The 18,872-nt window shown below is 52.1% G+C and overlaps 2 protein-coding genes across 2 annotated transcripts; both read right to left on the reverse strand.

Annotated features, from left to right (window-relative positions):
• Nucleotides 1-5,760: 5,760 nt before the first annotated feature.
• On the reverse strand, nt 5,761-8,520 carry LOC102513769 (zymogen granule protein 16 homolog B). Its single transcript, XM_006174067.3, has 4 exons — nt 8,415-8,520; nt 8,244-8,325; nt 7,910-8,015; nt 5,761-6,792 (listed from the first exon to the last, which is right to left on the reverse strand). The coding sequence occupies exons 1-4, from the start codon at nt 8,481-8,483 to the stop codon at nt 6,447-6,449; spliced, it is 603 nt and encodes a 200-aa protein (XP_006174129.3). The 5' UTR covers nt 8,484-8,520; the 3' UTR covers nt 5,761-6,446.
• Nucleotides 8,521-16,609: 8,089 nt separating this feature from the next.
• Nucleotides 16,610-18,548, reverse strand: LOC106730146 (zymogen granule protein 16 homolog B-like). The gene is made up of 3 exons (XM_032461056.1): nt 18,447-18,548; nt 18,109-18,214; nt 16,610-16,955 (listed from the first exon to the last, which is right to left on the reverse strand). Exons 1-3 carry the CDS (start codon nt 18,499-18,501, stop codon nt 16,610-16,612), a joined length of 507 nt encoding a protein of 168 aa, XP_032316947.1. The 5' UTR covers nt 18,502-18,548.
• Between the last annotated feature and the right edge of the window lie 324 nt (nt 18,549-18,872).

An 18,872-nucleotide genomic window follows, 5' to 3' on the forward strand; every position in this document is an offset into this window, starting at 1 on the left:
CAGTGGGTGACTGGCCGCCTGCAGGATGACAAGCCTTCCATGTGTCAGTTGGGTGTGGCCTGACCAGATCCACTGACCACTGGCCCCTAGGAGGGACTGGCCTCAGATGGGCCATGCCACCCCTGGCCTCCTCTAAGCCATCTCCCTGGAAGTTGCAGGACAGGAGCCTGAGAAGAATGCATCTGAGAAGCAGGCTGGATCCTGACCAGCGAGGGCTCCAAGTGACTGCCATCGGTTAGGGACCTGACAATCTCTCCCTGGGGTATCATGCAAGACGCTGACCCTGAGTGGTGTCTGCAGGTGGAGGAGCCATGGGGTCTGGGCAGGCCTCCTGTCATCCTCCGAGGATCTTGCTGGATGGCTGGGACAGGGCTAGGGTCAGTGGTCCAGCCCTGGGTGGCCAGCAAGCCCTCTAGGGAGGCTGGAGGAGGCAGAATCAAGGAGGAATCCTAGAAGCCTCTTCAATCTGAGATGGCTTCTCCAGCCAGAAAAGAGAATTGAGATTCACATTGTTCTTGCATCCTGGTCTAAAAGAGGGAGGGGAGTGACTGTATGACCAAAGAGTGACCCTGCATCCCTGTTCTGTCTTGTTCTAGGGCCCCCAGGGATGAGCTGCCTCCAGGTCAGGACCAGCCCTGGACGTCCCAGCAAAGGGTCCATGTGCCTAGGAGGTGCTGGAGTAGAAACTGAGAGAAGGGGACACATCTGATGGCGAGGCTGGGCCCCATTTCCACCTGCAGTCCCTCCACACTGTGCAGCCGCTCCAGGTATGCCAGGAAGATTGTGGGGACCAAGGTGCCCAGGAAGGACTGGTCAGCTGAGGTGGGCTCAAGGGGCACGTGGTGTGGATGCCTCACCCTCCCCAGCTGGGTGCCCGGGGCGTTACTGCCTCCTCCGGGGACTGGGGTGGCTGGAGGGCGGCCACGGGGCTCCTCCCCTCACTCCCAGCAACTGTGGCCCCAGCACCTCTGGCCTGTTCTCTCCTAGCTCTTTATCTACTCATTTGGTGGTTTGTGAACAGCTGCGCTTTGTTAAACAGGACGGCAAGGTCAGGGAGAGTGAAGGGGCGTCTCTACCCCCCGGCCTGAGACGCAGCTCGGGACGGAAGGCCCCGGGTCTGGGCAGGTAGGAAGCTGCACGGGTGCGCTGACTCCTGCTGTGGCGGGTCCTTGTGTTCCTGCCACGGCTGCTGCTTCTGCCGTGGTCCTTGTGGTTGCTGACTCGTTGCTGTGTTGTGGTTCTCACTACTGCTGCTCCGGTGGTTGCCATCCCCACCAAGGGCTCTGGGAGGTGTGGCTGTCCCCGCGGCCCTGGGGCTGCTGTGGTGCCACTGGGGCTGTTGCAGCCGCACGTGAGACCGTCCCTCAGACCTGCTGTGCGTCCGCTGGGCCATGTGCCGGGGTTCCTGCGGAAGGCACCCCACCCTGCTGCTCCCCTGCTGGTCTCGGAGGGTCTCCTGGAGAGCAGAGGGGGATGCTGCCCAACAGAGGGACACACGCGCTGGTGGCAGACTTACCAGGGAAGTCTGGACCATGAGAACACCCCTGGTGGGGATCCATTGGATCAATCTTGTACTGTACTGTGTTGAAGCAGGTGGGCCGGCCCCTTCCTTTGCAATCCCGCGTCCGCCTCCGTGTCTGCTTGGAGGGCCCTTGTCCCCCCTCCTACCATGAGCAGCGGTGGTCCAGTGGGGATGTGGCCCTGGTGCAGCTGGACTCCCCGGGCAGCCCTCCACTCCCCATGTCCCCCTCACTGAGGGGACCCTGTGGTAGATCACAAGCTGGGGTCCACCCAGGGGAGACTTAATCAGGATGGGGCCTCACCAGCCCCTCCCCCTGTCCCAGGGCAGGTATGACACTTCACCGCAGGGTCTGCTTAGGATGGTTCTCTACCACTGCTTATGGATTCACTTACCTGCATGGCTCACCTTGGAGGCCGGGAGCACTCTGGTCCAAGAACCATGCTCTCCCCACTGAGACCCCATGGCCAAGGTGACCAGCCAGGTGGGACTTTGGGGGCCTTGAGCCGATGTCCAGGATTCTGCCCATGGTAGGGCCAATTAAGGTGATGCTGAGAGGCTGAGAGCTTAGCAGGGGCTCCTTGGTTCCCAGGTGGGAACCTTCCTGCCTTGGGCTTGAAGATGCTCCCTGAACCCCTGCTCCTGACTCTGGAAGCAGGAGGAACTGTGTGGGCAGGGGAGCAGGAGGTCATAGTGGGTGTCCTCCAGGGGGTGGTCATGCCCATTCTGGTCTGGGAGATGTGCCAGCAGATGACCACCTGGGACAGCCAGCATCCCAAAGATGTGTCTCATCCGGGATGATACATTCAGCACCTCTTTGTGTGGGCAAGGAAGCCTCCTGCCAGGTGACAGCCACTCTTACCACCCTCCAGGTTCACTGTGTCCTGGCTCTGTCCCCTTCCCACACACTGGGGTCCAGAGGGCCATCCTCCTTGCCCAGGACCTGTGGCCTCAGCAGAGGCTGCACAGACACGTGGGTCCCAGGCGGCCTGGTGCTCAGGTCCCGCCTTCCCCCGCCCCAGGGTGAGTGTGAGGGCCTCTGGTCTTCCCCATCTATGGGACCTGGAAGCAGGTCAGGACTGTAAGCTGGGAATTAGATGCACTGGGCATTACCAGCTTGGTGTCTACACCCATGTGCAACCTACACAGACGGGGTTGGCAGAACCCAGGCTGAGTGTCACTCAGGCACAACCGGGACTACTTGGTGCTCCCACTGGATCCATTGTCCTTCCTCTTATTGGGGTCCCTGTGAACCCTGAGTGATGGAGTCTAGATTCACCCTTCTGGTGGGATTTGAGATTCAGGAAGCTTGAAGATAACACACTAAAATGGATCTCAAACGCACGATTTGAAAGTGACATTTCTAGAGCACTTGAAAGACCCCAGACTCACAAACAAGAATGGACTGTGTCACTGACCTTGCTTGTGATGTCGTGGGCACTACAACCGCTGAGCTGGCGCCACTGTCTGCTCCTCCTCCACCTCTGTGTCCCCTCCTCCTCCTCCTCTTCGCACTCTCCTCTAAATCCTCCTCTTATCCTACCTGACTCTGGCCTAAGCAGTGACTCTAGGGGGTCAGTGCTGTCACTCTTCCAATCAACACTGTCCCATTTCAGACCTTCAATATTGCTGCACCAGGACGCAGGGGACATGGCCCCCATCACAGCCACCAGCCCCAAGAAGGTGGGCACCGTGAAAGGGGTGAAGTGTCTTCAGGACTGAAACCAATTTCCCTTTCAGCAAGCCAGGGGCAAGGAACTCATTATACAACAGAACTGGCCCTCTGGCATCAGGGAGCAGCTGTCAAGGTGGGATGGGACGTCCCCAGCCCAGCCCGGTGGCTTCTCCCTGATGCTGAAGGGAGAAATGTCTGCAAAGCACCTGCGGACACACCATCCACACAGGTCTCATGTGTGTCCTCTGAACACCTGTGCTTTTATTATTGACACAGGAAAGGGCAAATCTGCAAACAACCAATAATTTTTTAATTGAAGTTTTGTCGATTTATAATGTTGTGTTAGTATCTAGTGTATAGCATAGTGATTTAGTTATGTATGTATATATTCTTTTTTCATTATAGGTTATTACAAGGTATTGAATGTAGCTCCCTGTGCTGTACAATAGGACCCTGTTGTTTATTCTGTATATAGGAATTAGTATCTGCTAATCCCAAACTCCTAATTTATCCTTCCCCCTCCCCTTTCCCCCTTGGTAACCATACATTTGTTTTCTATGTCTATCAGTCTGTTTCTGTTTCATAAATAAGTTGATTTCTATCATAATTTTTAGATTCTACATGTAAGTGTTATCATATGATAATTGTGTTTCTCTCTGAGTTACTTCACTTAGTATGATAAGCTCAAGGTCCATCCATGTTGTTGCAAATAGCACTATTTCATCCTTTTTTATGACTGAGTAGTTTTCCATTGTATATACGTACCACCACTTCTTTATCCAATGATCTGACAATGGACTTTATGTTGTTTCCATCTGTTGGCCATTGTAAATAGTGCTGCTATGAACACTGGGGTGCATGTATCTTTTTGAATTAGAGTTTTGTCCTGATACATGCCAGGAGTGGGATTGCTGGATCAGATAGTACCTCTATTTGTAGTTATTAATGGAACCTCCATACTGTCCTCCATAGGAGCTACACCTAATTACATTCCTACCAACAGTGTAGGAGGGTTCCCTTTTCTTCACACCCTCTCCAGCATTTAACATCTGTGAACTTTTAAATGAAGACCATTCTGATCAATGTGAGGTGATTCCTCATTGTAGTCTGATTTGCAGTTTTTGATAATTAGCAATTCTGAGTAACTTTTTCTGTGCCTATTGGCTATTTGTCATCTTTGGAGAAACATCTATTTAGTACTTCTGCCTATTTTCTGATTGTCTTTGTTGGTTGGTTTGTTTTTTGTTATTTGGTTATATGAGCTGTTTGTGTATTCTGGAAATCAAGTTCTAAACAGTCACATCTCTAGACAGTCACATCATTTGCAATTATTTTCTCCCAGTCCATAGGTTGTCTTTTTGTTTTGTTTATGATTTCCTTTGTTGTTCAAAAGCTTATAAATTTGATTGGTCCCATTTGTTTATTTTTGCTTTTGTTTCTGTTGCCTTGGGAGGCTGACCTAGGATAACATTGCTACAATTTATTTTAGAGAGTATTTTGCCTTTGTTCTCTTCTGGGAGGTTTAGGGTGTCCCATCTACTATTTATTAAGTCTTTAAGCCATTTTGAGTGTATATTTGTGTCTGGTGTGAGAGAGTGTTCTACATTCACTGATGATATACACGCAGCTGTCCAGCTTGCCCAACACCACTTGCCAAAGAGACTGGCCTTTCTCCATTGTATATTCTTTCCTCCTTTCTCAAAGATTAATGGGCTGTAGGTGTGTGGGTTTATTTCTGGGCTCTCAATTCGGATCCATTGATCTATACGTCTGTTTTTGCAAAGACCCATAATTTTGAAGTAGTGCTTAGTGTGGATTTCAAGATAGCTGGGATGACGGTAATTGACATGATGAGGTCACAGGCGCTGTTAAAGTGGTGTTCGAGGTCCCTTTCAGACCAAAGGAATACGAAATTACCAATAGAAAACAGTGAAATATCAGTGCTTTTTCCTTCATGCAAGTTCATGGATTGCTGAATTTTTCACACAGATTCCAGGTTAAGAACCACTAAGTGGCTCTCAACCAATGTTTAAAATTCCAGTAAAAATAGAAAAGAGGAAAATGCCAGCCAGAGAGATGAGGATTGGTGGGGAGATCCCTGCTTGGTCAGGGATTCTGAGCCCAGACTCTGCACCCAGACCACCTCAACTTGAAACCCAGTGCTGCCACTTAGTGCTGTGTGACCAGGCTGACCCACTCTGCTCTCTGTGCCTCAGTTTCTTCCTCATGTATGTGGAGATAATAGAAGTCTTGTCCTTCGAAGGCCTGCTGTGGCAGGGAGTGTCGGTGGAACGGGGCCGAGCACGTTGAACATAGTTGAGGATTGGCTATTGCAGTTTGACAGCTGTGCTTGATTAAATGTGCCAGGTCTGGGATCTTCTTATTTTTCCCTTGGTCTATCACAGATGGCCACCCTTCTAGGAGTGCTGTCCTTAGCTACTCCAAGCTCTGGCCTTTGCCGTGTTGATCTCTTGGTCTGGAATGCCCCTCTCCCTTGTGCCCATCTGGCCAGTCCTCACTCAGCCTTTAGGACTTAGGTCAGACGTTGCCTCCTCCAGGGAGGCTTACCTGAAGCACACCCACCACCCTGCCTCAGGGCAGGTGACTATGAACAAAGCCCCGTATCTGTCACTATCAACACAGATGCCACAACCAACTGGTACCATCTGCTTCTGCATCCTTTCCCCATGATATGCCTCCATCTGAACACCTGGACCATTCTTCATTCCTCCAGTGTCCAGAAAGCCTATTGTGGGCCAGGTCTTGGCAAATGTATTGTGAGGGACTGAATGGGTGAATTAATGAATGAGTGGTTTCCTCGAAGCCTTTTGCACACTCAGAGAATCCTGGAATTGAGCCTGGGCAGCAGAGGCCACCTGGATGGGCTGCAGGCAATGAGTAGGGCTTGGAGCCCCAAAACTTCATGGATTATGGGATCAACCCAAGGACTGCACAGACAAGTCCTTTATCCTGGGCAGAATCACTGAGACATCAGACCCACCACCTGCCTTATCCTGAAGCTCTGCTCAGTGAGCTCCACCCCAGAGGCCTCACCCCCCACAAGCTCAGAAGGCTCTGTTCATATCCCAGACTCAAGGACCATGCCTGGATGCACTGTTCCAGCAGAAGCTTCATTTATTGGAGGATTCTGATTCAGGGTTGCAACTCAGATACCTAAGGCCAAGTACTCATCACCATCCAGGTGGCCTCTACAAGGTCACATGTACCTGAGCCCTAGGGACCCAAGAACACTCATTCTTCGGAAGAGACTGACTTGTGTTGAGCAGAGGTCATCCCCCCTCGAGGGTAGTCCCACAGGAAGCCGATGCTCGTGAGGCCATAGAGGCGGTACTGCCCATAGACTCCAATGAGCACCTTCCTGTTCTGACTGGCGGCGGCAAAGAAGCCCTTGCCAATTTCCTTTCCAAATGAGGTCTTGTTTCCTCGGCTGGTGTACATGGTCAGGCACTGGATGAATTTCCTGTACCTCCCAAAGATTCTTGTAATGTGTTCACTTGGCTGCAGGAGGAGTTCATAGGACTTCCCACCTGGGATTCCATATTTTTCACTCCAGGAGGAGCCATACCTTACCTGGATGCTGGGAGGAAGGGGGAGTTTTGAATGCCCAGAATCCAGGGTGACTCACCACTCCCAGGTCCCCTAAACCCAGGCACCAGCCAGGAGGTCAGCCCTGTGCCTGCAGCGTAAGTCCCTGAGTGCATGACTTTGAGTTCCTCAGACAGGCACATGGGTTCTCAACACTTACTCTGTCTCTTTCAGCCTCAGTGATTTGGGCTTTTTCCCCAGCCTCTCCAGGCCTCATTTCCTCATCTACAAAGGGGGAGTGGTTTGGGATGGAGCAGTCACTGAGAGCAGGAGAGCTCCACAAGGTGCCCAGTCACCATGACCCTCAGGAGGTGCCAGCTGCTCTCATTGCTCAGAGCAGGGAGCTGTCCCTGAGCCAAGCTTGGGCTTTTGGAGCCCCAGTCACTCCCACTGGACCAGGTGGCAGGCCTGAGAAGCAGGGGACTCCCACACTCATGTGGGGGAGCTCCACTCACTCCACCCTTCTGGGCTGACCTGCCTGTGACCTTCCCCCACCTTGATATCTATCTCACAGCCTCACCTCATCACCTGACCCCACCCACATTCTGCTTCTTTAGTGCCTCCTGCTGTGTCCCATTCCCTTTCCCAGGTCCTCGGGAACCTACAAGTGTAGAGCAAAGATCCACCACAGACTTGAGCAAAGCAGCCCCTACAATGTTAGGGGATCACCCCTAGTTTGCTCCCTGTACACACTTGTGTTCAATCAGTGGCCCACTCTGACCCTCACTTCCTCTTCTCTTTGACTCTAACCAAAGCAGAACTTCTCCCTGCTTTTTCCATGAGACATTCTCAAAGTGAGAGACCAGTTTTGGTTGAGTTGAATTTGGGATGAAAAGAGAAGCATCATTTCAGGAAGCAGCAGCCAGAATTGCAGGTGAAGGGAGAAAGAAGTGGTGCTGGGGTGCAGGAGAGGAAGCAGCAGAGGAAAAGGGACAAAGGGAAGGGATGGCTGGTGTCCACAGGACTCTGAGGAATCAACTAGCCTCAAAAAGTCATCAGGAACCCAGTGAGGATGTTGGAGGAAGAGGCTCTGAGCCCCCTGCCCAGTCCCAAAACTCTGTCGTGAGTTGGGACATGGTGATGTGGCTCCATGGGCCTTTTCTACCCACCTCTTGATTAGTCCCACAGGACCTATAAACACCCGAATCCCAGTTAATTCATCTTCATTGTTTTTGGAGATCATGAAATATGTGCCTCCTCCGGGACCAAACGTCTCTAGGTTGTTGAATGAACCAGGTGGGAGAGAGAGATAAAAGACACACAGTGGCCTGTTGATGATCTCCTTTCAAAGTTAGATGCACCCCCTCCGGACAGTTTGCATAGTTCTGTCATTACACTAAGTCTGTGACAAGGGCTGGAATTAGACCCCTGGATGGAGGGAGGTGAGGGTGACTACCAGGGAGGGGGGATGGACTGCAGGAGGTCCGATCCAGCCAGACTTACCATCTGCCCAGCAGGTGCTGCTCCACAGGAGGGTGAGGGTCAGCCACAGCAGCATGGTTTCTAGCTGGGGAGTCAAGCGCCCCTGGAGAGAAGAGGACAGGCCGTCTGCCTCTCAGAGAGGGGCCTCGCCAAACTCCAGGAGCTCCATCCATAACAGGGGCACCACCTTACCTGGCCTGGAGGGTCTTGTGGTCTGGTCCTGGCACTGGGGATTCTTATGGTGCCTGGCCCCCCTTCCATCTGGCCCTTTATACCCTCCTGGGCCCTGTGGGCCCCTGTCCAGAAGGGAAGAGCAGAGGGGCCACCAGGGGAACAGGGAGGGGCTGGATGTTGTAGGCTCTTCCTGGGGGAGTCCCCTGAGCCACGCTGCAGGAGGCTCCCGGATGTGCTGGATTTATTTTCTTGGTCCCGTGCCCTACACAAACAACAAGGGACATGACAGGCTTGTGTATGTCGCCTCCTGTACTCTGTCTATACCTGGACTTGACCTTGACCTTGGAGGTCAGGGAGCTTTGATGAGAGCCCTTCCCACCTTTGACCAAACACTTTTCAACCCCAGGGGGAAGTTGAGGTCTGCTGTACCCAGAAGTTTCATGGAGCCCAGAGCTTTTACCTTGTGCAGAACCTGGTTCAGGGACTTATTCAGGCCTGGGTGGAGCCCTGTGTACCTGGGGCTTTCCCCTCATCTGAGAGCCAGAGTGGACAATGCAATTCTGTGCACATGGTGCCAGGTGGTGGAGACAACCCAGGTGCTGGCTCTGCGTGGCTGTCACTGGAAGACATCTGTGATGTTTCCTTTGTGCTGGAATTGAAGTAGCTGAGGATGAACTGAAATTAAAGGGCTATGGGATTATGGATTGGCAGCTAGGATGCGCTGACAGGAGACACAGCAGATGGGGAGAGGGGGATTCTCTAGGCCCATTAAGAGAGCACCTGGGGCCATGCTGGTGTGGCACGTCCAGGCTTTCTGTGACCGGATGGAGCTAAGGCTGTCAGCAGTGCCTCCCTGGCCATTGAGAAGAGCCACAGCATCGCAATCATCAACCAAGGATGTGATTGTGGGCGTGGAGCTGGATCAGATTGGGTCAGAATCCTGGGTCCCTTTGTTCTAGGCATGCCCTTGGGGAGCTCAAGTCACCTCCATGTGATTGAACTTTTCTAAGTATTATAAGCAGACAACAAGAGAAGCTCTTTGCAGGGTGCTCTGAGAATTCACCAAGAACCTTCTCCATCCAAGGACCTGAACCTTGGATGGTTAGAAGGGTTAAACTTGCAGGCAGGTGTGCAGGTGGTTCTTGAGCAGCCTCTGAAATCTCCCAAGATTAGCAACAGCAGACTTGTCCCCTAGGTTACAGGACTGGTGGTGTCCTCGCTGCGGTGGAGAAATGCACAGGCTGGAGAAAGGAACGCATCCCCTAGGTTGTGCTGATGCGTTGCCATAGGAGACAGGCTGGGTGTGGACCAGAGTGTCCAGAACACCCCATTTGGTTACAGGGAGCAGAGGTGCAGAGCATGGCCTGGTGTGTTCACAGCCTCACTTGGGAAGTGCTGGCTCACCAGGAGCTGGGGGCACTGCCCTCATTGGGAGAGCAGCACTGTGGGGTCTGGGGTTGGCAGGGGAAAGCCCTGTCTACTGGCCCTCCATTCCTTACATCAAGTACTTAGGCCAGGGGTAAGTACACTGTGCCCTACAGGCCAGTTCCAACTGTTTTTGAACAACCTATGATCTGATAATCCTGTCTACATTTGTAAATGATTAAAAAATTCAAAAGAAGAATTGTTACAACAGAAAAACTCTGAAATTCAATTGTCATTGACCGTAAATATTTTATTGCCATCATTTACATATTGTCTGGGGCTGCATCCAGGGAGCAAAGACAGAACTGGTTATTGGGACAGAGACTTTATGACCCAGAAAACCTAAAAATCTGGCATTTCACGCACAAAGTCAGGATCCCCAGTGGATCCCTATTCCCTTCCCTGGAACTGATCCAGCCCTGTCCGTGGTGCTGGCGGCAGGGGTTGGGGCAGCAGTGGGGTTGATTTTTCTGGACAGGAGCCTTCAGAGCTGGAGGTGTGTCTTCTATTGGGGTGCATGGTGCATACTTGTCTAATGGTGATGGAAGCAGCTGTTGGAAATCATTGCCACGATCAATTAATTCATATTAATCCATTCCATTGCAACAAGGTGTTATTCTCTCATTCCTCCTCTCTTTATTAGCTGGAATTGGTTCCAAAAGAGTAATTTTTCCTCTTTCAATTAATTATCCTGAGGTACATTTCATATAGTATAAGAAAGACCAAAAAGTTCTTGATAATTGATTGACTTTATATACTTAATTACCAATCTGCAGAATAATGAGTTATTTCCTTAGCCTACTCCACAAATAACAAGTGAAATCTTTTTTGTGGTATCATAAACTCAAGGATTCATGGTGTCTGTGAGCTGCCTCGTGATCTGGAAAGAAGGGAGTGAAGGGGTCAGCCAGTCCCTATAGAGATGTCAAGTGCCCTGGGTGGGTCGGGGAGGAGAGAGTTGGCTGTCCCTTAGCAGTGAGCAGATACCCCAGGTCTCCCAGACACAGCGGGTGGCCAGTCGCCTGCAGGATGACAAGCCTTCCATGTGTCAGGCGGGGGCGGCCTGACCAGGTCCGCTGACCACTGGCCCCTAGGAGGGACTGGCCTCAGATGGCCGTGCTCTCCCCCGGCCTCCTCATACAGAGTGACTGTAGGACCAGAACAGTGACCCAGCCTCCCTGTTCTGTCTTGTTCTAGGGTCCCCAGGGATGAGCTGCCTCCAGGTCAGGACCAGCCCTGGACGTCCCAGCAAAGGGTCCATGTGCCTAGGAGGTGCTGGAGTAGAAACTGAGAGAAGGGGACACATCTGATGGCGAGGCTGGGCCCCATTTCCGCCTGCGGTCCCTCCACGCTGTGCAGCCGCTTCAGGGATGCCAGGAAGATTGTGGGGACCAAGGTGCCCAGGAAGGACCGGTCAGCTGAGGTGGGCTCAAGGGGCACGTGGTGCGGATGCCTCACCCTCCCCAGCTGGGTGCCCGGGGCGTTACTGCCTCCTCCGGGGACTGGGGTGGCTGGAGGGCGGCCACGGGGCTCCTCCCCTCACTCCCAGCACCTGGGCCCCAGCACCTCTGGCCTGTTCTCTCCTAGCTCTTTATCTACTCATTTGGTGGTTTGTGAACAGCTGCGCTTTGTTAAACAGGACGGCAAGGTCAGGGAGAGTGAAGGGGCGTCTCTACCCCCCGGCCTGAGACGCAGCTCGGGTCGGAAGGCCCCGGGTCTGGGCAGGTAGGAAGCTGCACGGGTGCGCTGACTCCTGCTGTGGCGGGTCCTTGTGTTCCTGCCACGGCTGCTGCTTCTGCCGTGGTCCTTGTGGTTGCTGACTCGTTGCTGTGTTGTGGTTCTCACTACTGCTGCTCCGGTGGTTGCCATCCCCACCAAGGGCTCTGGGAGGTGTGGCTGTCCCCGCGGCCCTGGGGCTGCTGTGGTGCCACTGGGGCTGTTGCAGCCGCACGTGAGACCGTCCCTCAGACCTGCTGTGCGTCCGCTGGGCCATGTGCCGGGGTTCCTGCGGAAGGCACCCCACCCTGCTGCTCCCCTGCTGGTCTCGGAGGGTCTCCTGGAGAGGGGAGGGGGCCACTGCCCAACAGGGGGACACACGCGCTGGTGGCAGATATACCAGGAAAGACTGGACAGCAGGAACACCCCTGGAGACTGACGTATTGATCATCAGCCCGTCTGAGGTCTTTAGATCCCAGACTCTACTGTGCTGAAGGAGGTGGGACAGCCTCTCTGTTGCAATCCACTCAGCCTCCGTGTCTGCTTGGAGGGTCCTTTCCCCCTCTCCTACCATGGGCAGGGGTGTCCAGTGGGGTCATTGCCCTGGTGCAGCTGGACTCCCTGGGCAGCCCTGCCACTCCCCACATTGCCCTCAGTGAAGGACCCTGTGAAACATCATGGGCTGGGGTCCACCCGGGGAGACTTAAGCAGGATGGATCTTCACCAGACCTCCCCCGCTGGGCCGAGGGCGCGGATCACAGTTCCCCACCAGTGTCTGCCCAGAACAGTTCTCTAGACAGCTCAGGGGTCCAACTTCTCTGTTGGGACCACCACGGAGGTTCTGTCCTTGTGGGTGTCCTCTAGGAGGTGACTGTGCCCATCCTGGTCTGGGACATGTGCCAGCAGATGACCACCTGGGACAGCCCAGCATCCCCAGGAAGTGCCTTGTCCAGGATGGTACATTCTGTGTCTCTTTGTGTGGGCAAGGAAGCCTCCTGCCAGGTGACATCCACTCTGGCCACCCTCCAGGCTCACCTCTTCCTGGCCCTGTCCCCACCCCATACACTGGGGTCCAGAGGGCCAGCCTCCTTGCCCAGGACCTGTGGCCTCAGCAGAGGGTACACAGGCCCATGGGCCCCAGAAGGCCTGGTGCCCAGGTTTACCCCTCTCCCTTCTCAGAGGGACTGACGGGAAGGCTGGCCTCTTCCATCTGTAGTACTCGGATGCAGGTCAAGATTATAAGCTGGAAATTAGATTTGCTGAGCTTTACAGACCTGGTGTCTACACCCATGTGCAACCTCCACAGACTGGGCTGGGAGATCTGGGCTGAGTGTCACTCAAGCACCTTTGACACCACCTGGCGACCCCGCTGGAGCCATTGGCCTTCCTCTTATTGGGGTCCCTGTGGACCCTGAGTGTTGGAGTCTAGATTCACCCTTCTGGTGGGATTTGAATTTCAGGAGGCTTGAAAGTAAATGGATCTCAAACGGGGGATTTGAAGGCGACATTTCCAGAGCACTTGAAAGACCCCAGACTCAAACAAGAATGGACTGTGTCACTGACCTTGCTTGTGATGTCGTCTGCACTACAACCGCTGAGCTGGCGCCACTGTCTGCTCCTCCTCCACCTCTGTGTCCCCTCCTCTTCCTCCTCTTCGCACTCTCCTCTAAATCCTCCTCTTATCCTACCTGACCCTGGTCTAAGCAGTGACACTGGGGGTCAGTGCTGTCATTCTTCCATTCAACACTGTCCCATTTCTGACCTTCGATTTTGCTGCACCAAGACGCAGGGGCCGTGGCCCCCTTCACAACCACCAGCCCCAAGAAGGTGGGCACCGTGAAAGAGGTGAAGTGACTTCAGGACTGAAACCAATTTCCCTTTCAGCAAGCCAGGGGCAAGGAACTCATTACGCAACAGAACTGGCCCTCTGGCATCAGGGAGCAGCTGCCAAGGTGGGATGGGACGTCCCCAGTCCAGCCCGGTGGCTTCTCCCTGATGCATGAAGGGAAAAAGTCTCTACAAAGCACCTGCGGATACACCGTCCACACAGGTCTCACGTGTGTCCTCTGAACACCTGTGCTTTTATTATTGACACAGGAAAGGGCAAATCTGCAAACAACCAATAATTTTTTAATTGAAGTTTCGTTGATTTATAATGTTGTGTTAGTATCTAGTGTATAGCATAGTGATTTAGTTATGTATGTATATATTATTTTTTCATGTTCTTTTTCATTATAGGTTATTAGAAGGTATTGAAAATAGCTCCCTGTGCTGCACAGTAGGACCCTGTTGTTTATTCTGTATATAGTAGTTTGTATCTGCTAATCCCAAACTCCTAATTTATCCCTCCCCCTCCCCTTTTCCCCTTTGGTAACCATACATTTGTTTTCTATGTCTGTCTGTCTGTTTCTGTTTATAAATAAATTCATTTGTATCATATTCTTTAGATTCCATATGTAAGTGATAACATATAATAATTGTCTTTCTGACTTACCTCATTTAGTACGATAATCTCTAAGTCCATCCATGTTGCAGCAAATAGCATTATTTCATTCGCTTCTATTGACTGAGTCATATCCCACTGTGTGTGTGTATATGTGTGTGTGGGGGGGGTGTGTGTATATATCACTACTGTCATGGTCATTAGGTTGTTTCCATGTCTTGGCCACTGTAAATAGTGCTGCTTTGAACACTGGGATGCATGGATCTTTTCGAATTAGAGTTTCCTCCTGATAATGCCCAGGAGTGGGGTTGCTGGATCAGACAGTAACTCTCTTTTTAGTTATTTACGGAACCTCCATACTGTTCTCCATAGTGGCTGTACCAAATTACATTCCTACCAGCAGTGTAGGAGGGTTCCCTTTCCCCACACCCTCTCCAGCACTTATCGTCTGTGGACTTTTTAATGATGGCCATTATGACCGGTATGAAGTGATACCTCATGGTATTTTGATTTGCATTTTTTGATAATTAGCGATATTGAGCATCTTTTCCTGTGCCTATTGGCCATCTGTATGTCTTCACTGAGAATTGCTTGTTCAGGTCTCCTGCCCATTTTTTGATTGTCTTTGTTTGGTTTTTTGTTATTTAGTTATATGAACTGTTTGTGTATTCTGGAAATTAATTTCTAGACAGTCACTTGGTTAGCAAATATTTTTTCCTAGTCCATAGGTTGTCTTTTCATTTTATTTATGGTTTCTTTTGTTGTGCAAAAGCTTGTAAGTTTGATTAAGTCCGTTTTGTTTTTGTTTTTTTTTTTTTTTTTTTGCTTTTCTTTTTATTGCCCTGGGAGGCTGACCCAGGATAACATTGCTATGATTTATGTCAGGGATGTCTTCCTTATGTTCTCTTCCAGGAGATTTAGGGTGTCCTGTCTCCTATTTATTAAGTCTTTAAGCCATTTGGAGTGTATTTTTGTGTCTGGTGTGAGGGAGTGTTCTACCTTCCCTAATGTACACGCAGCTGTCCAGCTTGCCCAACACCACCTTCCAAACAGACTGGCTTTTCTCTGTATTCTTTCCTCCTTTGTCGCAGATTAATTTGCTATGGGTGTGTGGGTTTATTTCTGGGCTCTCGATTTGGATCCATTGATTCTTATGTCTGTTTTTGCAAAGACTCATAATTTGTAAGTAGTGAATTTCAAGATATCTGGGATGATGGTAATTGATATGACAAGGTCACAGGCGCTGTTAAAGTGGTGTCTGAGGTCCCTTTCAGACCAAAGGAATATGAAATTACCAGCAGAAAACAATGAAATATTAGTGCTTTTTCCTTCATGCAAGTTCACGGATTCCTGAATTTTTCACACGGATTCTATGTTAAGAACCCCTAAGTGGCTCTCAACCAGTGCTTAAAATTCCAATAAAGGTAGAAAAGAGGAAAATGCCAGCCAGAGAGATGAGGATTGGTGGGGAGATACCTGCTTGGTCTGGGGTTCTGAGCCCAGACTCTGCACCCAGACCACCTCAACTTGAAACCCAGTGCTGCCACTTAGTGCTGTGTGACCAGGCCGACCCACTCTGCTCTCTGTGCCTCAGTTTCTTCCTCATGTATGTGGGGATAATAGAAGTCCTGTCCTTCGAAGGCTGCTCTGGCAGGGAGTGTCGGTGGGGCGGGGCCGGGCACTTTGACCATTGTTGCATGATTGGCTGCTGCAGTTTGGTAGCTGTGTTGGATTGAATGTGCCAGGTCTGGGATCTTCTTATTTTTCCCTTGGTCTATCACAGATGGCCGCCCTTCTAGGAGTGCTGTCCTTAGCTACTCCAAGCTCTGGCCTTTGCCGTGTTGATCTCTTGGTCTGGAATGCCCCTCTCCCTTGTGCCCATCTGGCCAGTCCTCACTCAGCCTTTAGGACTTAGGTCAGACGTTGCCTCCTCCAGGGAGGCTTACCTGAAGCACACCCACCACCCTGCCTCAGGGCAGGTGACTATGAACAAAGCCCCGTATCTGTCACTATCAACACAGATGCCACAACCAACTGGTACCATCTGCTTCTGCATCCTTTCCCCATGATATGCCTCCATCTGAACACCTGGACCATTCTTCATTCCTCCAGTGTCCAGAAAGCCTATTGCGGGCCAGGTCTTGGCAAATGTATTGTGAGGGACTGAATGGGTGAATTAATGAATGAGTGGTTTCCTCGAAGCCTTTTGCACACTCAGAGAATCCTGGAATTGAGCCTGGGCAGCAGAGGCCACCTGGATGGGCTGCAGGCAATGAGTAGGGCTTGGAGCCCCAAAACTTCATGGATTATGGGATCAACCCAAGGACTGCACAGACAAGTCCTTTATCCTGGGCAGAATCACTGAGACATCAGACCCACCACCTGCCTTATCCTGAAGCTCTGCTCAGTGAGCTCCACCCCAGAGGCCTCACCCCCCACAAGCTCAGAAGGCTCTGTTCGTATGCCAGACTCAAGGACCATGCCTGGATGCACTGTTCCATCAGAAGTTTCATTTATTGGTGGATTTTGATTGACGGTTGCAACTCAGACACCCAGGGACATGTGCCCACCACCAGCCAGATGGCCTTGGCAGGGGCACTTATTCCCTAGCCCTGGAGACCCAGGAGCACTATTTTTTTGAAACGGCTGACATTTTTTGAGTAGAGGTCATCCCTCCTTGAGGATAGTCCCACAAGAAGCCGATGCTCGTGAGGCCATGGCGCTGATGCCTCCCATGGACCCCACTGAGCACCTTCCCTTTCCGGTCAGGGGTGGCCCAGAAGCCCACGCCAATTTTCTTTCCAAATGATGCCTGGCCATTTCGGTCGGTGAATATGGTCAGATGCTGAATGAATCTCCTGTACGTTCCATAGATTTTTGTAATGTGTTCACCTGGCTGCAGGAGGAGTTCATGGGACTTCCCACCTGGGATGCCATGTTGTCCACTCCAGGAGGAGCCATACCTCAGCTGGATGCTGAGAGGAAGGGGGAGCTTTGAACATCCGGGATCCAGGGTGACTCACCAAGCCCAGGTCCTCGAACCCCGGGCACCAACCAGGAGGTCAGCCCTGTGACTGCAGCGTAAGTCCCTGAGCGCATGACTTTGGGTTTCTCAGACAAGCCTGTGGGCCCCCATCCCCTGCTATGTCTCTTACAAGCTCAGTGATTAGGGCTCTTTCTCCAGCCTCTCCAGGCCTTAGTTTGTTATCTGCAAAGGGGAGTGATTTCAGGGACAGTCACTGAGATCTTCCAGCAGGAGGGCTACACAAGGTGTCCAGTCACCATGACCCTCAGGAGGTGCCAGCTGCTCTCATCGCTCAGAGCAGAGAGCTGTCCCCGAGCCAAGCTTGGGCTTTTGGAGCCCCAGTCACTCCCACTGGACCAGGTGGCAGGCCTGAGAAGCAGGGGACTCCCACACTCATGTGGGGGAGCTCCACTCACTCCACCCCTATGGGCTGATCTGTGACCTTCCCCTACATTGGTGTCTATCCCACAGGCTTCCCTCATCACCTTACCCCACCCACATTATGTCCCTTGTGGTGCCTGATGCTCTGTCCCATTCCCTTGCCCAGATCCTCAGGAACCTGTAAGTGTAGAGCAAATATCTACCCAAAACTTGAGCAAATCACCTGCCACAATGTTAGGGGAATGTCCCTGGACTTGCTGCCTCTATACACTGTTTATGTTCAATCAGTGGTCCACTCTGACCCTCACTTCTTCTTCTGTTTAACCCTAACCTGTGCAGAACTTCTCCCTGCTTTTCCCATGAGGCATTCTCAAACTGAGGGACCAGTTTTGGTTGAGGTGAATTTGGGATGAAAGGAGAAAGTCAGGGGAAGCATCATCTACCCCTCCCTTTAGCTCAACCCAGGAAGCAGAAGCCAGAATTGCAGGTGGAGAGAGATAGAACTGGAGCTGGGTTGTGGGAGAGGAAGCAGACAGAAAGGGACAAAGAGAAGGGGATGGTTGGTGTCCACAGGACCCAGAGGCCTCAACTAGCCTCAAAGAGTCATCAGGAACCCACTGAGGTATTGGGGGAAGAGGCCCTCAGCCCTCCTCCCTAAGTTCCCGAGACTGTGATGTGAGTTGGGACATAGTAATGTGGCTCCGTGGTCCTTCTCTACGCACCTCTTGATTAGTCCCATAGGACTTGTATACACCCGAATCCCAGTTAATTCATCTTCATTGCCTCTGGAGATGCTGAAATGCTTGCCTTTTCCACAACCAAACGTTTCTAGGTTGATGAATGAACCATGTGGGAGAGAGAAAATAAAGACACAGGGTTACATGGTGGTGATTTCTGTCCAAATTGAATGCACCCCCTCTAAACAGATGGATGAGTCCAACATTAGAGTTAGTCTGTGACAGGGCTGAGATCAGACCTCAGGTCCTAGATGGAGGGAGGTGAGGGTGACCACTGTGGGGGCAGGGATGGACTTCAGGAGGGCTGATCCAGCCAGACTTACGTCCTGCCCAGCAGGTGCTGCTCCACAGGAGAGCGAGGGTCAGCCACAGCAGCATGGTTTCTAGCTGGGGAGTCAAGAGCCCCTGGAGAGAAGAGGACAGGCCGTCTGCCTCTCAGAGAGGGGCCTCGCCCGACGTCGTGGGGCCCCATCCTTGACAGGGGCATCACCTTACCTGGCCTGTAGAGTCCTGGCACTGGGGATTCTTGTGGTGCCTGGTCCACCTCCCATGTGGCCCTTTATACCCTCCCAGGCCCAGTGGGTCCCTGTCCAGAAGGGAGGAGCAGAGGGTCACCAGGGGAACAGGGAGGGGCTGGACAGTGGAGGCTCTTCCTGGGGGAGTCCCCTGAGCCACCCTTGGGGAGGCTCCCGGACGTGCTGGGTTTAATTTCTTGGCCCCGTAACCTACACAAACAACACGGGACATGA

Source organism: Camelus ferus, chromosome 18 (genome assembly GCF_009834535.1).
Source record: "Camelus ferus isolate YT-003-E chromosome 18, BCGSAC_Cfer_1.0, whole genome shotgun sequence".
Taxonomy (NCBI): domain Eukaryota; kingdom Metazoa; phylum Chordata; class Mammalia; order Artiodactyla; family Camelidae; genus Camelus; species Camelus ferus.